General features: G+C 37.2%; 1 protein-coding gene across 3 annotated transcripts in view; it reads left to right on the plus strand.

The window, feature by feature from the left end:
- Positions 1–18,813, plus strand: part of LOC124721920 (phosphatidylinositol 5-phosphate 4-kinase type-2 alpha) — a 106,280-nt gene that overhangs the window by 43,544 nt on the left and 43,923 nt on the right. For all 3 annotated transcript variants that reach the window (XM_047247072.1, XM_047247073.1, XM_047247074.1), the window contains 2 exons: positions 87–225; positions 11,185–11,315. In XM_047247072.1, coding sequence (XP_047103028.1) covers positions 87–225; positions 11,185–11,315 — 270 coding nt within the window. The remainder of the gene's footprint in view (positions 1–86; positions 226–11,184; positions 11,316–18,813) is intronic.

The raw sequence follows: 18,813 nt of genomic DNA on the forward strand, positions 1-18,813 counted from the left end.
GAAATACTCTGTCAATGTAGTAAGTGTAGTTTCCAGTTTACAAATTATATGTTAACCCAATTACATATTAGTCTCCTTTGTTTCAGATCTCAGCCTGTTGCAATTGATTCTCCTGGAAAAAGTGGAGCAAAGTTCTACCAGTCGTATGATCGTTTGTTTATAATAAAATCATTAACAAGTGAGGAAGTGGAACGCATGCATTCATTCTTGAAGCACTATCATCCTGTAAGTATCAGTTTGTCTTAATATGTAGACATTAGTGAAATTATTTGTACTTCACATACATGCAGGAGAAACCAACAAAAATTAATGACACCACACACACACACACACACACACACACACACACACACACACACACACACACACACACCTCCGTCCTCTTTCTCATAGCATTCTGTGATTTGCTTCAATATTATCATATGTCACAGTTTCTAAAGCTGACCTCTTCTAATTTCTCTTGTTGGGATATGACAGGAAAACAATCACTCCAAGCAGAGAAGTCTAGTAAACACAGGCTTAAAGTGCACACCTTAAGAGCTATGAGCACTTCATCTTTGATACTGTGGAACAAATTGATGCAAACTCTTTGCTTTCCATATTTTGGGAGGAGGTAATATGGACCAAAACACGAACAAATTTGCCAAGTACCCATGGGCTCTAAAATGCGTACCCGAAGATCTGTGAGCTCTTGTTAAGTAGAAGAGATGTGTTCCACAGTAGCGAAGTTGAATAAGTGCTCATAACTGTTAAGGCAATGGTTCTCAACCTACTTCTGTTCATGGCATGCTATACTCTGTAGTAATGTCCAATGGCACACTGAAGTAAAAGTTAGCAACAGTGAGAGGAGGCTAACGTACAAGTCAACAATGATACGACAGCCTCAGTCAAGTGCATGCACTGCATGTCTTCACCACTCAGTTGTTTTTAGACTCATAGTCCTAGAGCAGTCTTTGTTGTGGCATATTTAGAGGTTGATTTTTAGTTACATATAGGCATTGTCCAGTTAATGTGTTAAATTTTCAGTATGGATAAATTTTTGAGTAAAAGGAAAAAAGTAAACTTTGGATTTGCAATCAATGAACTCAAAAATTGTCCGTTACCGGAATGTTCATGTGCAGATAAAATTAAACAATAAATTTGTGGTCTCTGAAAAGACCTTTGAATAGTGAACCTATTCAGTTATCTGGAAAATATAAGAACTATTTTAGCTGATTGATTTTATCAGCAGAGAAGCAAGCCAAAGTTATGGTATGGAGAGCACTTCTGTCTGAAAAAGCGCTAGTGGCCAGTTATAAAGCTGCCAAAATAGTAGCAAAAATATGCAGTGCTATACTGTTGCAGACAACACAAGTTTTCCTGCGTGTAAGGAAATAGTGAATAGTGATAGCACTGAGAAGAAAATATGTTTGGTTTCGATGTCAAGCAATACTATTTCCTTTAAAATTATATGTCTTTAGATATCCAGCCCAATGCCCATGAAAAGCTAACCATTGGTCACATATTTTCACTAAAAGTCAATGAGTCAACTGGGGTTTATAGGTAAGAAACATCAATTGCTGATTCTGGGCGCACAGTCCGGAACCGCGCGACTGCTACGGTCGCAGGTTCGAATCCTGCCTCGGGCATGGATGTGTGTGATGTCCTTAGGTTAGTTAGGTTTAAGTAGTTCTAAGTTCTAGGGGACTGATGACCACAGTAGTTAAGTCCCATAGTGCTCAGAGCCATCTGAACCATCAATTGCTGAGTTGCATAAGATTTGTTGATGAGAATTCGATTACCGAGCAGTTCATTTTGAGTACTGAACTGCCATCAATGTCAGCTGGTTCAGACATCTGTAATTATCTATCCAGCACCTGTCCTGGAAAAGTTGTCTTTTTGTTTACACAGATGGTGCATGAGCAATGACTGAAAGATTCTGAGGGTCAAAGGATCTGTTGCAAGACTGAAACAAGGTGATTCCCAACCGTAGATTCAGCATGTTGAATCATACATTCTGAACCTCTGGTGGTGAAGATTGTTCCAAGTGTTTTACACTTTGTCATTAAAATGGTAAATTTCGTTAGTCCTATGACTTTTAAGACAAGACTTAAACAGTTGTGCCATGATTTGGTATCACGATGTGACACTTTGGTTCTGCACACTGAGTTCTGCTGAGTGTCAAAAATTAGAACCCTGGAAAGATTTTTTGAATTGAATAAAGAGCTTTTAAATATATTTAGAATCAGAAAGCCAGACTTTGCAGCTCAGTTAAATCACTAGGAGTGGTGTGCAAAGGTAGCCTATTTGGTTGATATTTTTCACCATTTTGTTACTTGAACAAGAGTGCCCAAGGAAAAGAAAAAGAGGTGACATCAAGTGATAAACCCACCGGTTTCTTAAAAGACTTAGAATATGAAAATCACTTGTGATAAAGAAAAAAATCTTAAGATGTTTCCTCTTACTTTTGAGGTAGATCCACATGCTGATGTAATGTACAAATTCATTTGAAATCACCTCACAGTTCTTGAGAATAACATGGCACTATATTTTCCCCTCTATCATTGTCGACAAATATGACTGGGTGCGGAATCTATATGCTGTGTCTCCAGAATCCACCACCGACCTTTCTTTGGAGGAAAAAGAGCAGCTCATAGAACTTTAGATAGATGGAACACTTCAACTTAAATATGGTGAACTACCACTTATCAAGCTTTGGATGTTAGCAAAGAAAGAGTACCCAGTAACAGCAGTGAAAGCAGTTAATACCCTGTTGCATTTTCCACCACCAGTTTGTGGGAGCTGGGATTTTTGACACTAACCAACATAAAAAACAAGAATCAAGAGAGGCTTCTCTCAGTTAATAGGAAATTAATGTCTTCAATTCTGCCATTAATTGAACTTCTGTGTAAGAAACCGCTGGCCGAAGTTTCTCCTTGATAACTCAAACTTGAAAGGAGCAAACCAATAAATAACTTCAGAATGAGATTTTCACTCTGCAGCGGAGTGTGCGCTGATATGAAACTTTCTGACAGATTAAAACTGTGTGCCGGACCGAGACTCGAACTCGGGACCTTTGCCTTTTGCAGGCAAGTGCTCTACCAACTGAGCTACCCAAGCACGACTCACGCAAAGGTCCCGAGTTCGAGTCTCGGTCCGGCACACAGTTTTAATCTGACAGGAAGTTTAATAAATAAATTGTAAATAAGTTTAAGTTCTGGAATATTACTATATATTCTGTTGTTATTTTCTAAAAATAAATATTCAGTGAAATTACTTCAGTTACTTTTATTAGCCGCCTCACAAACCCTCAGAAGTATCATGGCACACCTAGCTAACGTCGCAGTACAGTATTGTTCAGTGGTACACATGTTGAGAACTATTGTCTTCAGGTATGCACTTTAGAGCTCATGTTTACTGGACATTTTTTTCTTGTTTGATCTGTACTACCATCTCTCAAAATATGGAACGTGAAGAGCTTGTAGTAGAAGAGATTTGTCTCACAGTGTCGAACACGTAGTAGTGCTCATAACTCTGAAGGTATGCATTTAGAGCCCAAGTTTACTATACTTTTTGCTTTAAATGATTGGTGCTCTAGTGTCACTGAATATTGACCATTTCTCCTGAGAAAATCTGGATACTTTTCTTCATGTCTCTCTTTGTTCTAGTAGTTTTTAGTTTCTGCAGTGTTGTTCCATGTTTATTTTGTCTACCATTATAAAGGGAGTTGGCCCAGAAGCAACTTTGTTTCTCCATATTTCTTTTGAGATGTTGTATATGTTGATTATTCTATGCATTTCAGTACAATACACAATCAGTGGCTGAAACTCTTGTCCATAGTACTGATTGTATTGGTTTCTCGGTGATAAGCTTGTATGTGGAGGATACATATATAATTCATCAGTAGCAAAAACTCTTCTTAAGCAATGCTAATTTCTCAGCATGTGCTGGTACTGGCTAAGAGGATAATTATGGAGTGCTGTTGGCTTTTATTTTGTACAGGCATAGTTTCATTGCAATTCACATTTAGAAATTGATCATCCATTTTACTGGATCTCACAGAATCAATATTCATTGTGGACATATTGACAGGAAAGTGCAGTGTTATTCAAAGCAAAAGATGTAAGCTCAAATCCACTGGAGAAATATGTTACGTAAAAGTACTTAACCAACCAACTATAGGGAATATAGTTATTGTCAGCACTTAATAAATATCAAGAACTCCTGTAGCAACTACTGGACACTGGACAGAGTTTGTGAAATGGTGTCAGATTGAACACTTTGCTATAAATGCCTTTCAGTTGGTTGCGTGCGAGCATGATCAGTGACATTCCTGCCAGGTAAAGACACACATTCAAAGGCTGACCATATTTGTCCTCAACAACAAATCTGACACAGTTTATAAGTTCACATGTAGAGTACCGACAAACCAACCATAGGAAGTGGAGTAAGGCAAAACAAAAACCCTCTACTATGGAAGAAGGGTAACAGATACACAGACTTCCTGAATATAAGTGGAAATGAATAAAAGAAGTGGATTCCGTCATCTGCACACTTGCATAACCGTACTCTTCAGGCCTCTGTCAGTCGTAGTGCTAAGTGAAATACTATTAATGACCAGTGCGCACTTTGATTTTATATTGCATAACTATTATCTCATCATTGTTGTGAGAGTTTTTTACTATTATAGTTCTTAAATTAATTGCATCACAACAAGTTACTCTCAAATTTTCAGATTAATAATTTTCAAATGCTGTACTAAGTGCTGATGGGTGTACATGTACATGCATGTGCGTCTGGGTGTCTGCAGGTTTGTATATGCTAGAGAGATATGTTTACAGAACAGGCTTGGATTAATATACACTGTTCAAAGCAAAGCGGCACTTAATAGCCAAACATGTAGCACTACTGAGTCAGCCCTTTGCAGAGACCAAAACAAAGTCTTCAAAAACATTGCTGTATCTAAGACCACTAGTGTCCTATTCTTTTCTGTTTTAAACGTAATAAGTTTTGTCTGCAGCAGTTCTCTCTGGCAGAATACCTGTGAAACAAATTGAGTATTATTCAAAATATTATACGCTGCGAAGAGAGGGCACTTCTGCCAGTGCTTCACTTATAATAAATTCAAATTGTTGCCAAATTTTGTATTTGAAGAAAAGTTGGAATAAAATTGAGCTTATTTTCTGAGTCCTTTTATGTGAAATTGTATTTTTTTTTAAATAGATAAGAAAGATGAGATAAAGTGATAGGTTGGCACTGATTTTTTCGGAGCATGGTGCTTTTCAAAAATACAGTAGTATCTGGCATACATTTACTTTTAAAATTCTGAGAGAATTCATTCCTGGAACAGTCATTCAATAATTTGTTTCTTCTCTATATACTTCACGAAAAGACTATGAAGGAAAAATTGGGTAGATTCAAGCTAACATGGAGGCTTACCAGCAATCATTTTTTCTCACACACCATTTATGACTGGAACAGGAAAGGGGCAAAGAACCCTCTGCCACACAACGTAAGGTAGATTTTGGAGAGCTATAGCTGTAGCTATAGATGTTCAGTGGTCACCCAGCCTCCTTCAGAGTCTATACGGTGCAAAATTCTCGCCTTTTCCATGGTTCTGGTGCAATATCCAGAGCATTAACATTGCTGCTTCTTCCTGAAGTGCCTTGATAGGTGCTCTCCTTATCTGAGTTGCTGCAGAAAGTCATATTTGGAAATAAGACTTCTATAGAATTTTGTACTGAACCCACTTTTAACTGAGAAGCTCATTTCAAATATTCTTTACTGGAATGTCAAAATTTCTTGAACCAAGTCCATGCCATCCACTGAATTGTCTGCAACATTAGGGAAAAAAGTTGTAGGATTTGAATTAAGAGAGAGTATATTCAAGAGACCAGTGTACATGAAGGTTCATAGGATCAGAAGACAATTAATTTGTACTAAAGAGAGTGCGCTAGTGGATTTAGTGATGACAGGTGAGGAGCGAAGGGATGACAGTAATTGAGAGTTTTGTACCAAGTAAATTAATAAGAGACAGAATAGACCACCCATGGTACAGAAAACCAGTCAGATCACAGCTGCAGAAGCGACAAGAAAAGTATGCCAAATTTAAAAGAATGCAAAATCTCCAAGATTGGTGACATTTTATAGGTGATTGAAACTTAGCATGGACTTCAGTGTGAAATGCTTTTAATAGTTTCCAGTTCGTACCCTCACTGTGCGAAATCAATGGTGGTGATACTGATGACATTGCCACTTAAAGTTACTAAACACAGTTTTATGTTATTCTTTCACTAAAGATGATGCAGTAAATATTCCAGAATTCAAATCACAGACAACTGCCATCGTGAGTAATTTGGAAATAGTGTAGTGAAGCACCTTAGCTACTTAATAAAGACAAGTCTTTCAGTCCAGAGTATAAACAAATTAGGTTCCTTTAGGAGTATGCTAATTAAATAGCTCAGTTTTTAGCAATCATATACAATTGCTCGTTTGAGGAAAGACCCGTATGTAAAGACTGGAAAGTTGCCCAGTACACAAGATAGGAAATAAAATTATCAACTAAATTATAGACCTATATCACTGACATTGATCTGCAGTAGGTTTTTGGAATGTATACTATGTTCCAACATTGTGAAATATCTCGAAGAAAATGTTCTATTGACCCATAAACGGCAAGCATTCAGAAGAATTTTTTCTTGTGAAACAGAACTGGCTCTTTGTTCAAACAAAGTAATGAGTGCTACCAACAGGCGATATAAAGTTGATTTCATATTTCTAGACTTCCAGAAGGCTTTTGATACCACTCCTCACTAGCAGCTTGTAATCCAGTTGTGTGCCTGTGGAATATTGTCCTGGCAGTTCAGTTGCATTCGTGATTTCCTGTCAGAATGATCACAACTCATAGCAATTCATTGGGAGTCATCTAGTGAAACTTGATGTTTTACTTGGCATTCCCCAAGGAAATGTTAGAGACCAAATATTTAGGAGATAATCTGAGCAGCCCTCTTACTAAGTAGTTTTATGCAGACAATGCTGTGTTGTTTATCATCTAGTAAAGTCCTCTCGAGATCAAAATTAATTACAAAATTATGTAGACAAGATATCTGTATGATGTGGAAAAGTGACAGTCGACCATGAACAATAAAAAGTGGGAGCTCCTCCACACGAACAATAATAAGTGAGAGCTCCTCCACATGATTGCCTAAAAATTCTCTCAAGTTTCTGTTACACAGACTTGAAGGTTATCGATTCAGCTAAATACCTGGGGATTGCAGTTATGAACAAATTAGATTGGAACTATCACATAGGAAATGGTGTGGGAAAGATGAACCAGAGACAATGTTTTACTCTCAAAACACTTAGAGGATGCAACAAATCTGCTGTAGAGACTTCCTGCACCATTGTTGTCCATCCTCTTAGGGAGTATTTCTGCGCAGGATTGAGGGATGTCATTGAAAAAGTTAAAGAAGGGCAGCTCTTTTGGTATTGGTGTAAAATAGGTTTTGTGTGTGTGTGTGTGTGTGTGTGTGTGTGTGTGTGTGTGTGTGTGTGTCACTGATATGGTGAGTTGTGATGGCCATAATTAAAACTGAATGCCTAAATATTTTGCTGACTCCCACCTACATAGTGAGAAAAGACCATAAAGGTAAAATAAGAGAAATCAGAGCTCACACAGAAACACACAGAAAAAATAAGGTGTTCATTTATTTATCCACGTGCAGTCAGAGACTGGAGCAGATGAGAAATAGTCTGAAAGTGGTTCTGTGAATCCTGTGAAATACCTCAGTGTGAATTACAGAATAAATAGGTAGACACAGATGAAAAAGGGCTGGAGGCTGTTGAATACAGAACTAACTCAGAGAGAGAATACTTTATTAATAGAGAAATTAAGAGGTTCAGTACAGATTGTTGCAAGATACACTCTAATCACCAAATTTGGCAATCTGTGAGTTTCGTCTATTGGCAAACCTAAAGGAATATGTATGTGGAAAAAAATAATGTAGCTACAGATGGTTATTTTGAAGATCTTGCAGTATCTTAGTTCAGGCATGGAATCTACTGGTCCTTATTTGCAATCTAGATTTCTTCACATACACTTTTTCATCTAGTTTACCAAGAAGACTAGTGCAGTAGTTACCAGTTATTATTTTATCCTTTGTCAGGTTATAAATCAGAAGGGGCCTTTTCACTTCACATGAAACACTGGACATAACCCTGGCACTTAAATTGAAGTACATTTTCTTCTGATCCAGGTTTATTAGCTTCCAGCCTCACTGTCCTATCATTTCATTTCTGGAATGAAATGCTGCACTCGTGTCATATTAGCCTACCAAATCACTTGGATTAATTTAAAACTGTCTGAACCTCTCTGAATTATTAATTTTTGTCTGTTTTGCACAGATCTTCCTTATTTTTCAAGTAAAATATACGGTACACTTCTGTTTGGGTAAGATAATGCCATCGGCTGTTTTATACGTCTTTAATGCCTAATAATTCAGTGCCATGTTTTGCACTTCTTTCTCAGGGTTTAAATTTGTGTTTGTAATTTTGAGACATCCTTCACATGGAAGATAAGGGAAATTAGAGCTCGTACTGAGGCGTTCAGACATTCATTTTTCCATCGCGCGATCTGTGAGTGGAACGGGGGGGGGGGGGGGGGGGGGGGGGGGGGGGGGGGGGAAATATGACTGGCGGGAATAGTGCCCTCCGCCACAGACTACTTGGTGGCTAGTGGGGTATATATGTAGATGTAGATTTAGGTGCTCGCCCTCAAGAGATGGATGATCTTTTTTGATTTAGTTGACCATTTATTAACTGTTGAAAATGAGGGGAACAAACTTCCTATAAACCACCACTGGTGATAAATGCTTTAAAAAAAAAAAAAAAAAAAAAGATATTTTTATTTTCTTCCAATAGCTATCACAGTTGTGATAATTGTCATTTCTTTGTGGTGACAAGTTTTGGACCATCGTGCCCATTTTCAAACCATAGCCTTAGACGTAAGTATAATCATACAGTCCACCAATGTACATGTAAGTAACCAGACCTTCATTACTTGTCACTAGAATTCATTGTGCTGTGTTTGAGGGGAAAGAAATTGCATTGTATACTCATACAAAGTTTAATGTTTTGTATTCATGTAGTGATTTCTAGTGGCAAGTAATTAACATTTGGTTGCTCACATGTGCATTGGTATACTGTATGGTTACACGTAAGTCTATGACTGTGGTTTGAAAATAGACATGATGGTCTGAAACTAGTCACCACTTAGAAATGACTATTATCGCAATAAAAATATTTAATACCCAAGTTGCTGGCCCTATCTTCCATCAGTATATTGGAACTTCATAAAGAATTTGATGATGGCACAGTATTCCAGTTACCCAGTTGAAAACAAACACACACACACACACACACACCAAGCCAAGAAATTTCTACCTTAATAAAACAAATATACTCTGAGAAAATGTTGCTTAGGCATGAAACTTCAAAATGTTTCTTTGAGCTGTGCATTTTGACGTATAGTGTGTGCTGATAATATTCCTAAATGTGTGTTTGCAAATAGGGTTTCACTAAAGATATCATTGGGATTTGGTATAGGCACATTGTGCAAGTCCAGTACCACACATGACAGAACCACATCTTAGGAATTAGCCTATATTTTTTTAATGTGCTGTTGTCCATCATGATAACGATTGTGCCGTTATACCATCTGTTATCATGGTTCTCGACTGAAGAGACTGATACATCATATTGGTTCTCTTTGAAGTACCCTAATAGCACTCCAAATGTAAGTTTGTGTGATTCTTACTCTGAGTGTTCTTGTGAGGGATGCTCAAATAAAAATGAGGGAGGTGGAAAGAAGTGAGTAAACTGCTTATTATCTCAAAAGTAATCACAATAACTATTAATACATTTATCCCACCAAGAGACAAGATGGTAAATGCCTTTGTGGTAAAATATTTGCGGTTGTCTATGGAACCACAATTGTGTGGAGGCAAGCCCTTCTTCCAAAGTAAATCGACAGCCACAAATGTCTTTCTCCATGGCTTGAAAAATATGGAAATTGCATGATAAGAGATCAGGACTGCATGGAGAATGTGTGAGGGCTTCCTAGTGAAACTTCTGCAGCCTGCTCAAAACAACCTTGGCAACACGTGGACAGGTTATTAAATTGCCCAATTTTGCCCTTTCAGGAGTTTTTCAAGTGCAGTTTACAAAAATTAAAAAAAAGGGAAGTTTATATTTTGGTTACTGACATATAAAAAATATTGTACTAATTACAGCTTAAAAATTTTTGTTCTTACAGGTGTCATCATGCAGTATTGTCCAATTACTAAACAGGGGATGTAACAGTTCTGAGAGCAGTCACATAACATGCAAGGAACAAAATTAAAAGCAGAATTTACTATGTGCAGTAATAATCATCCTTGAAACTAATGCCACATTATAAGTCACTGTGTGTGCACACTTTTGTTCTGTAGGGGAAATAACTTTGGCATCATGTGGGCCCACCCAAGTGTTGCCAAGGTTGTTTAGAGTGAGCTGCAGAAGTTTCACTGGGAAGCCCTTACACATCTTTCATAAAATCCTGATCTCTCCCCATGGAATTCCTGCATTTTTGGAACTCTGAAGAAAGACATTTGTGGCTGTTGTTTTGATTTGGATGAAGAGGTGCCCACCAGGTACAATCATGGTTCTGTAGGCAACTGCAAACATTCTTTCATGAGGGCATTAATCATTTTGTCTCATGTTGGGATGAATATATTTAACAGTTACAGTGATTACTTCGGAATAATAAACAGTTTACTTAATTTTTTCCATCTGTCTGATTTTCATTTGAGTGCTCCATATACACGTCAGATGGAGTTACATCTACTGCAGGAACATGGAGTGACATTGTCTCTGGCTGTTTTCTGTAAGTTTCGTATGCATTCATTTTCTTTTTCATTTGCCCTTGCACCATGATGGGAATTGTTTACATTTCTATGTTTTAGGATGTAAAGTCCCAGAAGAAAAGAGAGCAAAAGATAAAGAATAAATAGACTTCTCTCACTTAAATTATTTGAGGTAGAAATAAATCACACTTCAGGGTAAGGGAAGACAAAATTTCATAAATTGTCAGTGTATTTTACCAGGTGCAGCTTCTGGTGAAAACTATGATTATATCTACCATAAAATGATTTTGATTTCTTTTTTCAGTACATTGTGGAACGACATGGGAAAACTCTGTTACCTCAGTATTTGGGAATGTACAGACTGACAGTTGATGGAGTGGAGCATTACCTTGTTGTCATGAGAAACGTGTTTAGCAACCATCTCCAAATACACAGGTAGAATCTCAAATGCTTTAAACTTATAATGCAAACCATTATAAATTAATACTGGGAATGTTAATGTTAAACATTGTGAGAGCAGTACCTACCAGTATGCTACCAAGTAGTTCACAAATTTTAATTAAGATATTGTGAACTGGTTACAGTAGATTAAATTTTTATAAGTGATGAAAAGGGGTCTTTTCTCAATTTTTTATTGGTTGATAGAAAGGAAGGCCAAATTACATGCCCTTTATCTTAATGTATTGTGTGTAGAAAAGCTGTACATGCCACTGTTTAATTTATTGTGCCATTTCATGACATCCAAATATTTCTGAAACCATAACAGACATGTAGTTCTTATTTGAATAATAAAAAAAAATTGTGAACTAAGACATACTTGAAATATCTCATAGCATTTGTGAAACCAGGCAGAACTATGTTGTGGTTTGTGTATACTACCAGAGATGGCATCCCAAAATAACATAACTACAGCTGCAAATTGAATCCTATCTGTCAAGTTGGACTGCTAATAAACTTCCTCTGGTTCACAGTGTATCAGCTTGCAGTGAGAATTGGTCTATAAGTAAATAGAAATTGTGTCTGAAGAGGACTGGCTTCGACTAAATATGAGTGTAATTCACATTAAGAGCTACTTCATCCAGGTCTCCAATTACAGGAAGATAAAAATAGCCACTTTGCAATGCTAGTCAGTTTTTCAGTTGCACTACACTGCATTTCTTTGAATGGGTGTTTTTGCATACCAACATACTAAAAGGGTACTCTTATACAGCTCTATGGTAATTGTGACTGGAGGGTGTGCAGGATGTAAAACCCTGACACAAATATAGTGTAGTAAACTATTAGAAGTTTTAAGAATATTTTTTTTAATTTTAGGTTCTTCATTGGTTTGCTGTTTTTCAGAAGTACTAGAAGGTGAATTTACAGTCTATTCTTCCACAGCTGATTTTTACTTTCTTAGTGACACATTTGAGATTTATTTGGTTATGTGCATAATTTTCTGGCAAAAATTTTGTCTACTGTTACAGTTACCTCAGTCTTGATGTGGTCAGTGTGTAGAATATAGTCTTTCTTAAATGGAAGGTTGTGATTCAAAGTGCCAGAGAGAGTTTGGGGGGGGGGGGGGCAAGGGCAGGTGATCAGATCAATAATAAAATGATAAAAATGATGTGTGACAAGAAGTAAGGGATGTAGATTGAGATTTAAAGGTTAATGTCCAGTTGATGACAATTTCATTAGAGATGGATTACAAGCTTAAAATTGGTGATCGAAAAGGCAGTAAGTTGGTAAAGGCCCTTTCAAGCGATCTGCCCAAAAATTTACCTTAAATGATATAAAAAGACAGTGTGAAACCTAAATTGCATTGGTCTTCCACAGATTTGAAGTCCACTCAAATGAAATGAGAGCTGAGTGACCATACTACTGTGTCGTCTAGTACAGTAAGATTCATGAGAATGATATGAAATACGGTGATAAAGGAGGTGACAGATAAATAATTCACAAAACAAAACTGTGGATGAAGACGTTGAAGTGTTACTGACCTTCGTGAAATTTCTTCAATAATCATCGTACAATTTCTGGATGTGAAGTTGCTTTTCATTCTCTTCATTTTTATTAACATTAAATTCAGCTTTGTTGTACATACAGTGGTGTACCGTGTGCTTTGAGCACCTGGAACAGTTTAAATATTGCGCTCCCTCATGAGCTGTTACAAATTCAAGTTTTAAAACTATTTATTTCTTTCATGTGCAATTATAATTGTAAAGTGATATTACTTCTCTAAAGTAATTAATGTTTAGTTCGAAACTGTAACAGTTTGCAGGTAACAGTACAAGTATAACGAAATAGTGAACAGAAAATAATACATATTAGACATTTCAGTATGGAAATTGCATTTATTTAAAATCTTTGGATTTTATTCTTGCAAATCGTTTAATCACATGCTTAAAATTTACATATATTTTTCTTTCAATTGATAAAGTTGCTACGTTACTTAACCTACCTTGGCTCATAATCAATCTCCGATGGGGCTTAATTAGCTTTAATTTGGAAAAAACTTCTTTCAGAGTAGCACTTGACACAGTGATTGTTCAAAAAATTCTTATTGTCACAGTAATGTTAAATAAACTCTCTTGCATCTTCCACTCAACTATCCAGCTTGATGATTCTGGAGTTATCCATACAAAAAATGTTGTTGTCTTCCGTGTGAACTTCTTTGTATGTGTCTACTTGGGTGAAGCCGGCCGGAGATGGCCGAGCGGTTAACGGCGCTACAGTCTGGAGCCGCACGACCGCTACGGTCGCAGGTTCGAATCCTGCCTCGGGCATGGATGTGTGTGATGTCCCTTAGGTTAGTTAGGTTTAAGTAGTTCTAAGTTCTAGGGGACTTATGACCACAGCAGTTGAGTCCCATAGTGCTCAGAGCCATTTGAACCATTTTTCTACTTGGTGATTTACTTGAACAATCATAGCTGGAGCACTCAGTTCAGAATATTTTTCACAGAAATGCTGAAAGTTTTGAACGCTGAATTCATGTTTTTCTGCATTAAAAAGCATTTGAATTTGAAGGAAAGCAAATAGCCCATGAGGTGTATTCATTTGTAATATATGTTTTTTAAGTTTGATGTTTTTTGATTATGATGTTAGCTTTTATACTGCCTCAAGCTGCTCCTGTTGAGTTTCCTGAATTAAATTTCAAACAGTGTTGATGCTTTTCTCACCAGACACTTTCTTTCGCCTTCAGATTCTTCTTCCTGTTGAAATACCAAATATATTGTGTATGTCCATGCCTCTTTAGCTGCATTTTGACTAGAGAATCACATTTTTTCTTCACAAAATGGATTCAGTGCTTTCAGTTTTTGAACACATTGATGAAGTAAAAGTCCTCTTTGTTGTAGGTATATCTGAACATCAGTCACTTCAGTAAGCACTGGGCTCAAAAAATAAAGGAATACAAAGGAAGGATAGGTCCCAATGCAAACCAACAAATTGCCTGCGTATCCTTTGGTTTCTGGGCTTTGTCTGATCCACCCCTTGCTCAGTGAGCACATATACAGATTCTTGCTTTGAACTCCATCATGTTTAGAGGATCACTTCATATTAATTGGAACATTTTGTTTAAGAACATTCCACATATGTGTCGAGCCTGAGAAAATTGTGAACATATTCTGCACAGTGCCAAATAACTCTCCATTTTTTTTCTAACAGTAGCTGCACGTACTCCATCAAGATTGAATGCGAGTGATTGTTACATGGCACCAACAGTGCTTTGGGGTTTATATCCAAAATACGTCTCTGAATGCCATCAGTGTTTCAAGCTGTGGTTGCAGAATTTCTCATCTCCATGTCCATAGCAGTACTTTAGTTTTTGACCATCTCCTTGCAACGTGTGAGAAATTTGTTCTGCAATTTCATTAGCTGATTTTCCAAATAGTAGAATGAAGTAAATAAAGAATTACTCTACTGTGACTTCTGAACCTTCACTCCATATGCTCTTTGACTTGACGTAAAGCCTGGCTGTTGGCTGACCTTTGTAGTCTTAAGTCCACGCAGATCATGACATGGGGCAAATAACATGGCCATGCTGATAATCTTTAAGTCCAGGTATCTGCACAATCTGGCAACACAGTAGGCTGTGGCAGTTCCTGCAGGAAGTCTTTTCTTCTGTTCAAGTTATTATGCTATATCTGTGCCCATGGTGTAGCAGCAACCAATGTGTCACCTGAATGCAACCTCTTGCTGTCAAAACCACTCTATGCCTAAATTTTTATAGTCCTTTTGTATGAATGCTGAGACTGTGAGTGTAATGGTAGCACAGCTACAATGTTTTTCTCTTTGGCATACTAGTAGTAACAGTTCAATTTGATAACATTTTTGTGACAAATTTCTTGGCAGACACTCTGGCTTTGTACGCTGCATGCATAAGACCTATCCAGCACGAACTTGCTGGCACCCAGCAGCAGCTGCTGTGTCAGAGTTGCGCTCCTTCGCTCTGTGTAGAAGGTGTCAGTTGCTCATCACTTTGGAGAGTGTAAGATGTTTTACTATTGTTGAGTGATGCTCAACTAAAAATGTGTGTGATTTGTGTTTCACGCTCAGTAACAGTGTAGCCAGAAGACCCATTTTTATATGGTGAGTATTGTATTATACTAATATGCAAGACATGATTATGGTCCAAAATTAATGTTACACTCTGCGAGCCAGTCAGAATACCTCACTGTGTTGTTTAAAGTTATTATTAGTGCTTTACATCTCATTTCTTTTCCTTTTAGAAGTGATTCTTCATACAACTTTTTGTCAGGAATTTGTATGGTTTTGTGAAGCCACAGTGAGTAACTGTGGTCTAATGGGTTTAACTTGGTATTTTGATTTCTTTTAGTGAATGTATGCGATAAACAATGTGAATACATTGCAGTGCAGGCTGTATAGCAATGTAGGCACATTCGTATTTTGAGGCCCATGTATGGATTCATGGAGAACTTAACACTGTTCAAAAGTGATATTTAAGGTATTGAATTAGGTTCAAAGCAACAAAATTGCTCATTTTTTAAGCTACCAAGTGGAAGGGAGTCACCAATGCCAGTGTTAGCAAACATCTGCAGGGGTGCCTCATTACTGTTACATGGATTTAGCACAGAGGAACTATATTCACTTCATAACTCTTCCCCTGACATTCTGAACTCTAATTTGTGTTATTGACGGTTGAGTTGAAGTTCTTCAGAGATGTTTGTATAGTGAAAAAGTTTATTCACAAAGCAGACATCTATGACCATTAACACAGCTTACTGACTGTACCTTGTGAGATGGCTTAATGTGTAAAGGTTTTCTTCAGAGTTTGTTAAAGAATTTCTTTTAACAATTTGCAGCTACATTAAATAAAATGGAAATAACAGCTTGGAATGCACTGGTCTGCACCACGATTAGAACTGACAACTCGCACTGCACTTGCATCACTAGACGTGTGCGGAACCACTGAATTAATGAGACGGTGATAGGAGATGAACTCTCTTGTCCAGTATTGGTTGCTGAGCCTCATAGTGCTATGTTAAAGGTAAGAATAGTTGTTACTTATTTGAAGTGCAGCATTTCTGGAGTCCAAAAATTATATTTTCTGTCTCTGTGTCTCGTTTCACATGACGATTATGTAGTGTAAGTGATCAAAGTGGAAAGGGAATGCCAAGTGATTTTAGAGGATAATTCAGGACCACATGCAGAAGTAAATGCACTATCTCAGGGTTGCCAAATATTTGCTGTGATGTTGCCAATTCTTAGCTGTGGTAGAGGCAACTATGTGGCAAAATGCTTGCTGTGCTCATTTTATATGGACCCATGGAGGGAAGTCGCGAATGCGTTTGGTATTTATGCAGCATTATCTCCCGATGCTTTTTAACGTCACCTTTCAGGCTATCTATATTTAAGGCATTGAATTAGATTTAATCTAGAATTCCTCATTTTTTGAAGTTTTCTGGTATGGAAGGAGGCTGTTAATGCCAGTGTTATATAATTTCGGCACAGGGATAGCAAAGCTAGTGATATTAGTTCCGCTTAGGCAGCATACAGTATGTGAAATATTTAAGTATATAATTTTCCATTACGATAAAATTTCCCCAAAATAGAAATGAATAAAACAGTTACTTTGACAGTTTGGAACAAAAACTTATTTCAGTAGAATAAAAAGTAATTGAAAATCAACCGTCTCCCCCCCCCCCCATGTCATGAAACGATAAGATATCAAACACTTTTCCACCTCAGTATTGACTGTGTCTGTATAGTCTTGTGTGCCACATACAAATATAATTTCATGACTATCATGAGAATGTAGAGGTATTTTTGTGGGAATGGAAGCAAGAAGAAACACAGTGAACTAATTTTTTTGATGCCACACAGTAATCAATGCATTTAAGGATTCACAAGAGAAGAAACTAAGAATTATGTTCATTAACAAAGAAACTACGTTGTAAATTTTGACAATGTGCAATTCTGCGCCTTTATATGTTTTTCACTTTGAGCTCTATACATCTAATGCATACTAACTATCCTGTTCACCCAATCTAGCAAGAGACAGTGTGCTACATCAGATGTCCAGATCCGATCATGCATGATTCCCACTACAGAAATGCATACTTCTCGCCAGTAACGTAGTCAAGACTTTTGTAACGTCATAGGCATTGTTTTGGCAACTCTGTTGTCATAACAGATTTGTGGGTGTGGGGCCGATTGATCCTGCTAAATTCACTTGACTTTTTCTTGTCACGTCAGTGAGATATTCTGAATAATTTCCACTTAAGAAACCAGATTGAGTTAATAAAGTAGTATTTCTTGATTCCAAAAAAGGTTGTTTCATGCATGAGTTACCACTATTCTCACCTTTCATGTTGTGAGGTATTTACCTCTGCTATGCTTGTGGCAGTGAAAGAATGTTTACTGCAGCAATGCCTTGTCCACAAGGTTGTAAAGTACTCACTGGAAAACTGTAGTTGCTTTTGAAGTAAGTTACAATTTTGTTGCAAAAGCTGTATCTTATCACATCCTTTCACTACAATATAATAGAGCTTTTAAATGTTTGAAGTAAGTGACGAATCTTAACCCTCCATGCTAGTTGTCTCCTGGGAATCTTTCAGGAGTAGTCATAGTTGTCTGCTTCGTGAAAACCAACTTACATCATCAACAAAGCAAGAGAAGGTCTCTGAACAGATTCAAAGCAACTGTCAGTGACAAGAATCTATATTTTGTTCATCAATTCAGTATTGAACAAGATGGAGTAAATCACGGAAGCAATAAATGAGCTTGTTAGTATGCATTACCTATGGTAGATATTGAGGTGAAAAACGCATGAAAGTGCACAACTGCAAATATGCTGCCTATTTTTTCTATTTTGTTTCTGCTTCAGTAGTCAGATATTCAGTTTCTTCCTGTAAATTCACAACTGGGTTTATTTCTCTGTGACATCAATGCATTAAGTCTATTATCCATAATATCTCAACAGTTTGGTGGTATTCTTCATATTACAGTTGTGTGTGACACAAGACCAGACACAGTGTGGGATCCTTACCAGATAGGATTGAGAGAGTAAATTGAAAAAGTTCAACGAAAGGTAGCACATTTTGTATTATTGCGAAATAGGGGAGAGAGTGTCACTGAAATGATACAGGATTTGGGATGGACATCATTAAAACGAAGGCATTTTTTGCTGTGGAGGAATCTTCTCATGAAATTCCAATCACCAGCTTTCTCATCCTAATGTGAAAATATTTTGTTGATGCTGACCTACCTACATAGGGAGAAACGATCACCATCATAAAATAAAAATAAAATAAAAGAACGGAAATTAGAGCTCGTATGGAAAGATATAGGTGTTCATTCTTTCCGCGTGCTATTCGAGATTGTAATAATAAAGAATTGTGAAGGTGGTTTGACGAACCCTCTGCCAGGCACTTAAGAGATTTACAGAGTATCGATGTAGATAGTCTGTTTGAGGCTAGCAGTGCGTAGTATA

Source organism: Schistocerca piceifrons, chromosome X, assembly GCF_021461385.2.
Source record: "Schistocerca piceifrons isolate TAMUIC-IGC-003096 chromosome X, iqSchPice1.1, whole genome shotgun sequence".
In the NCBI taxonomy this organism is placed as follows: domain Eukaryota; kingdom Metazoa; phylum Arthropoda; class Insecta; order Orthoptera; family Acrididae; genus Schistocerca; species Schistocerca piceifrons.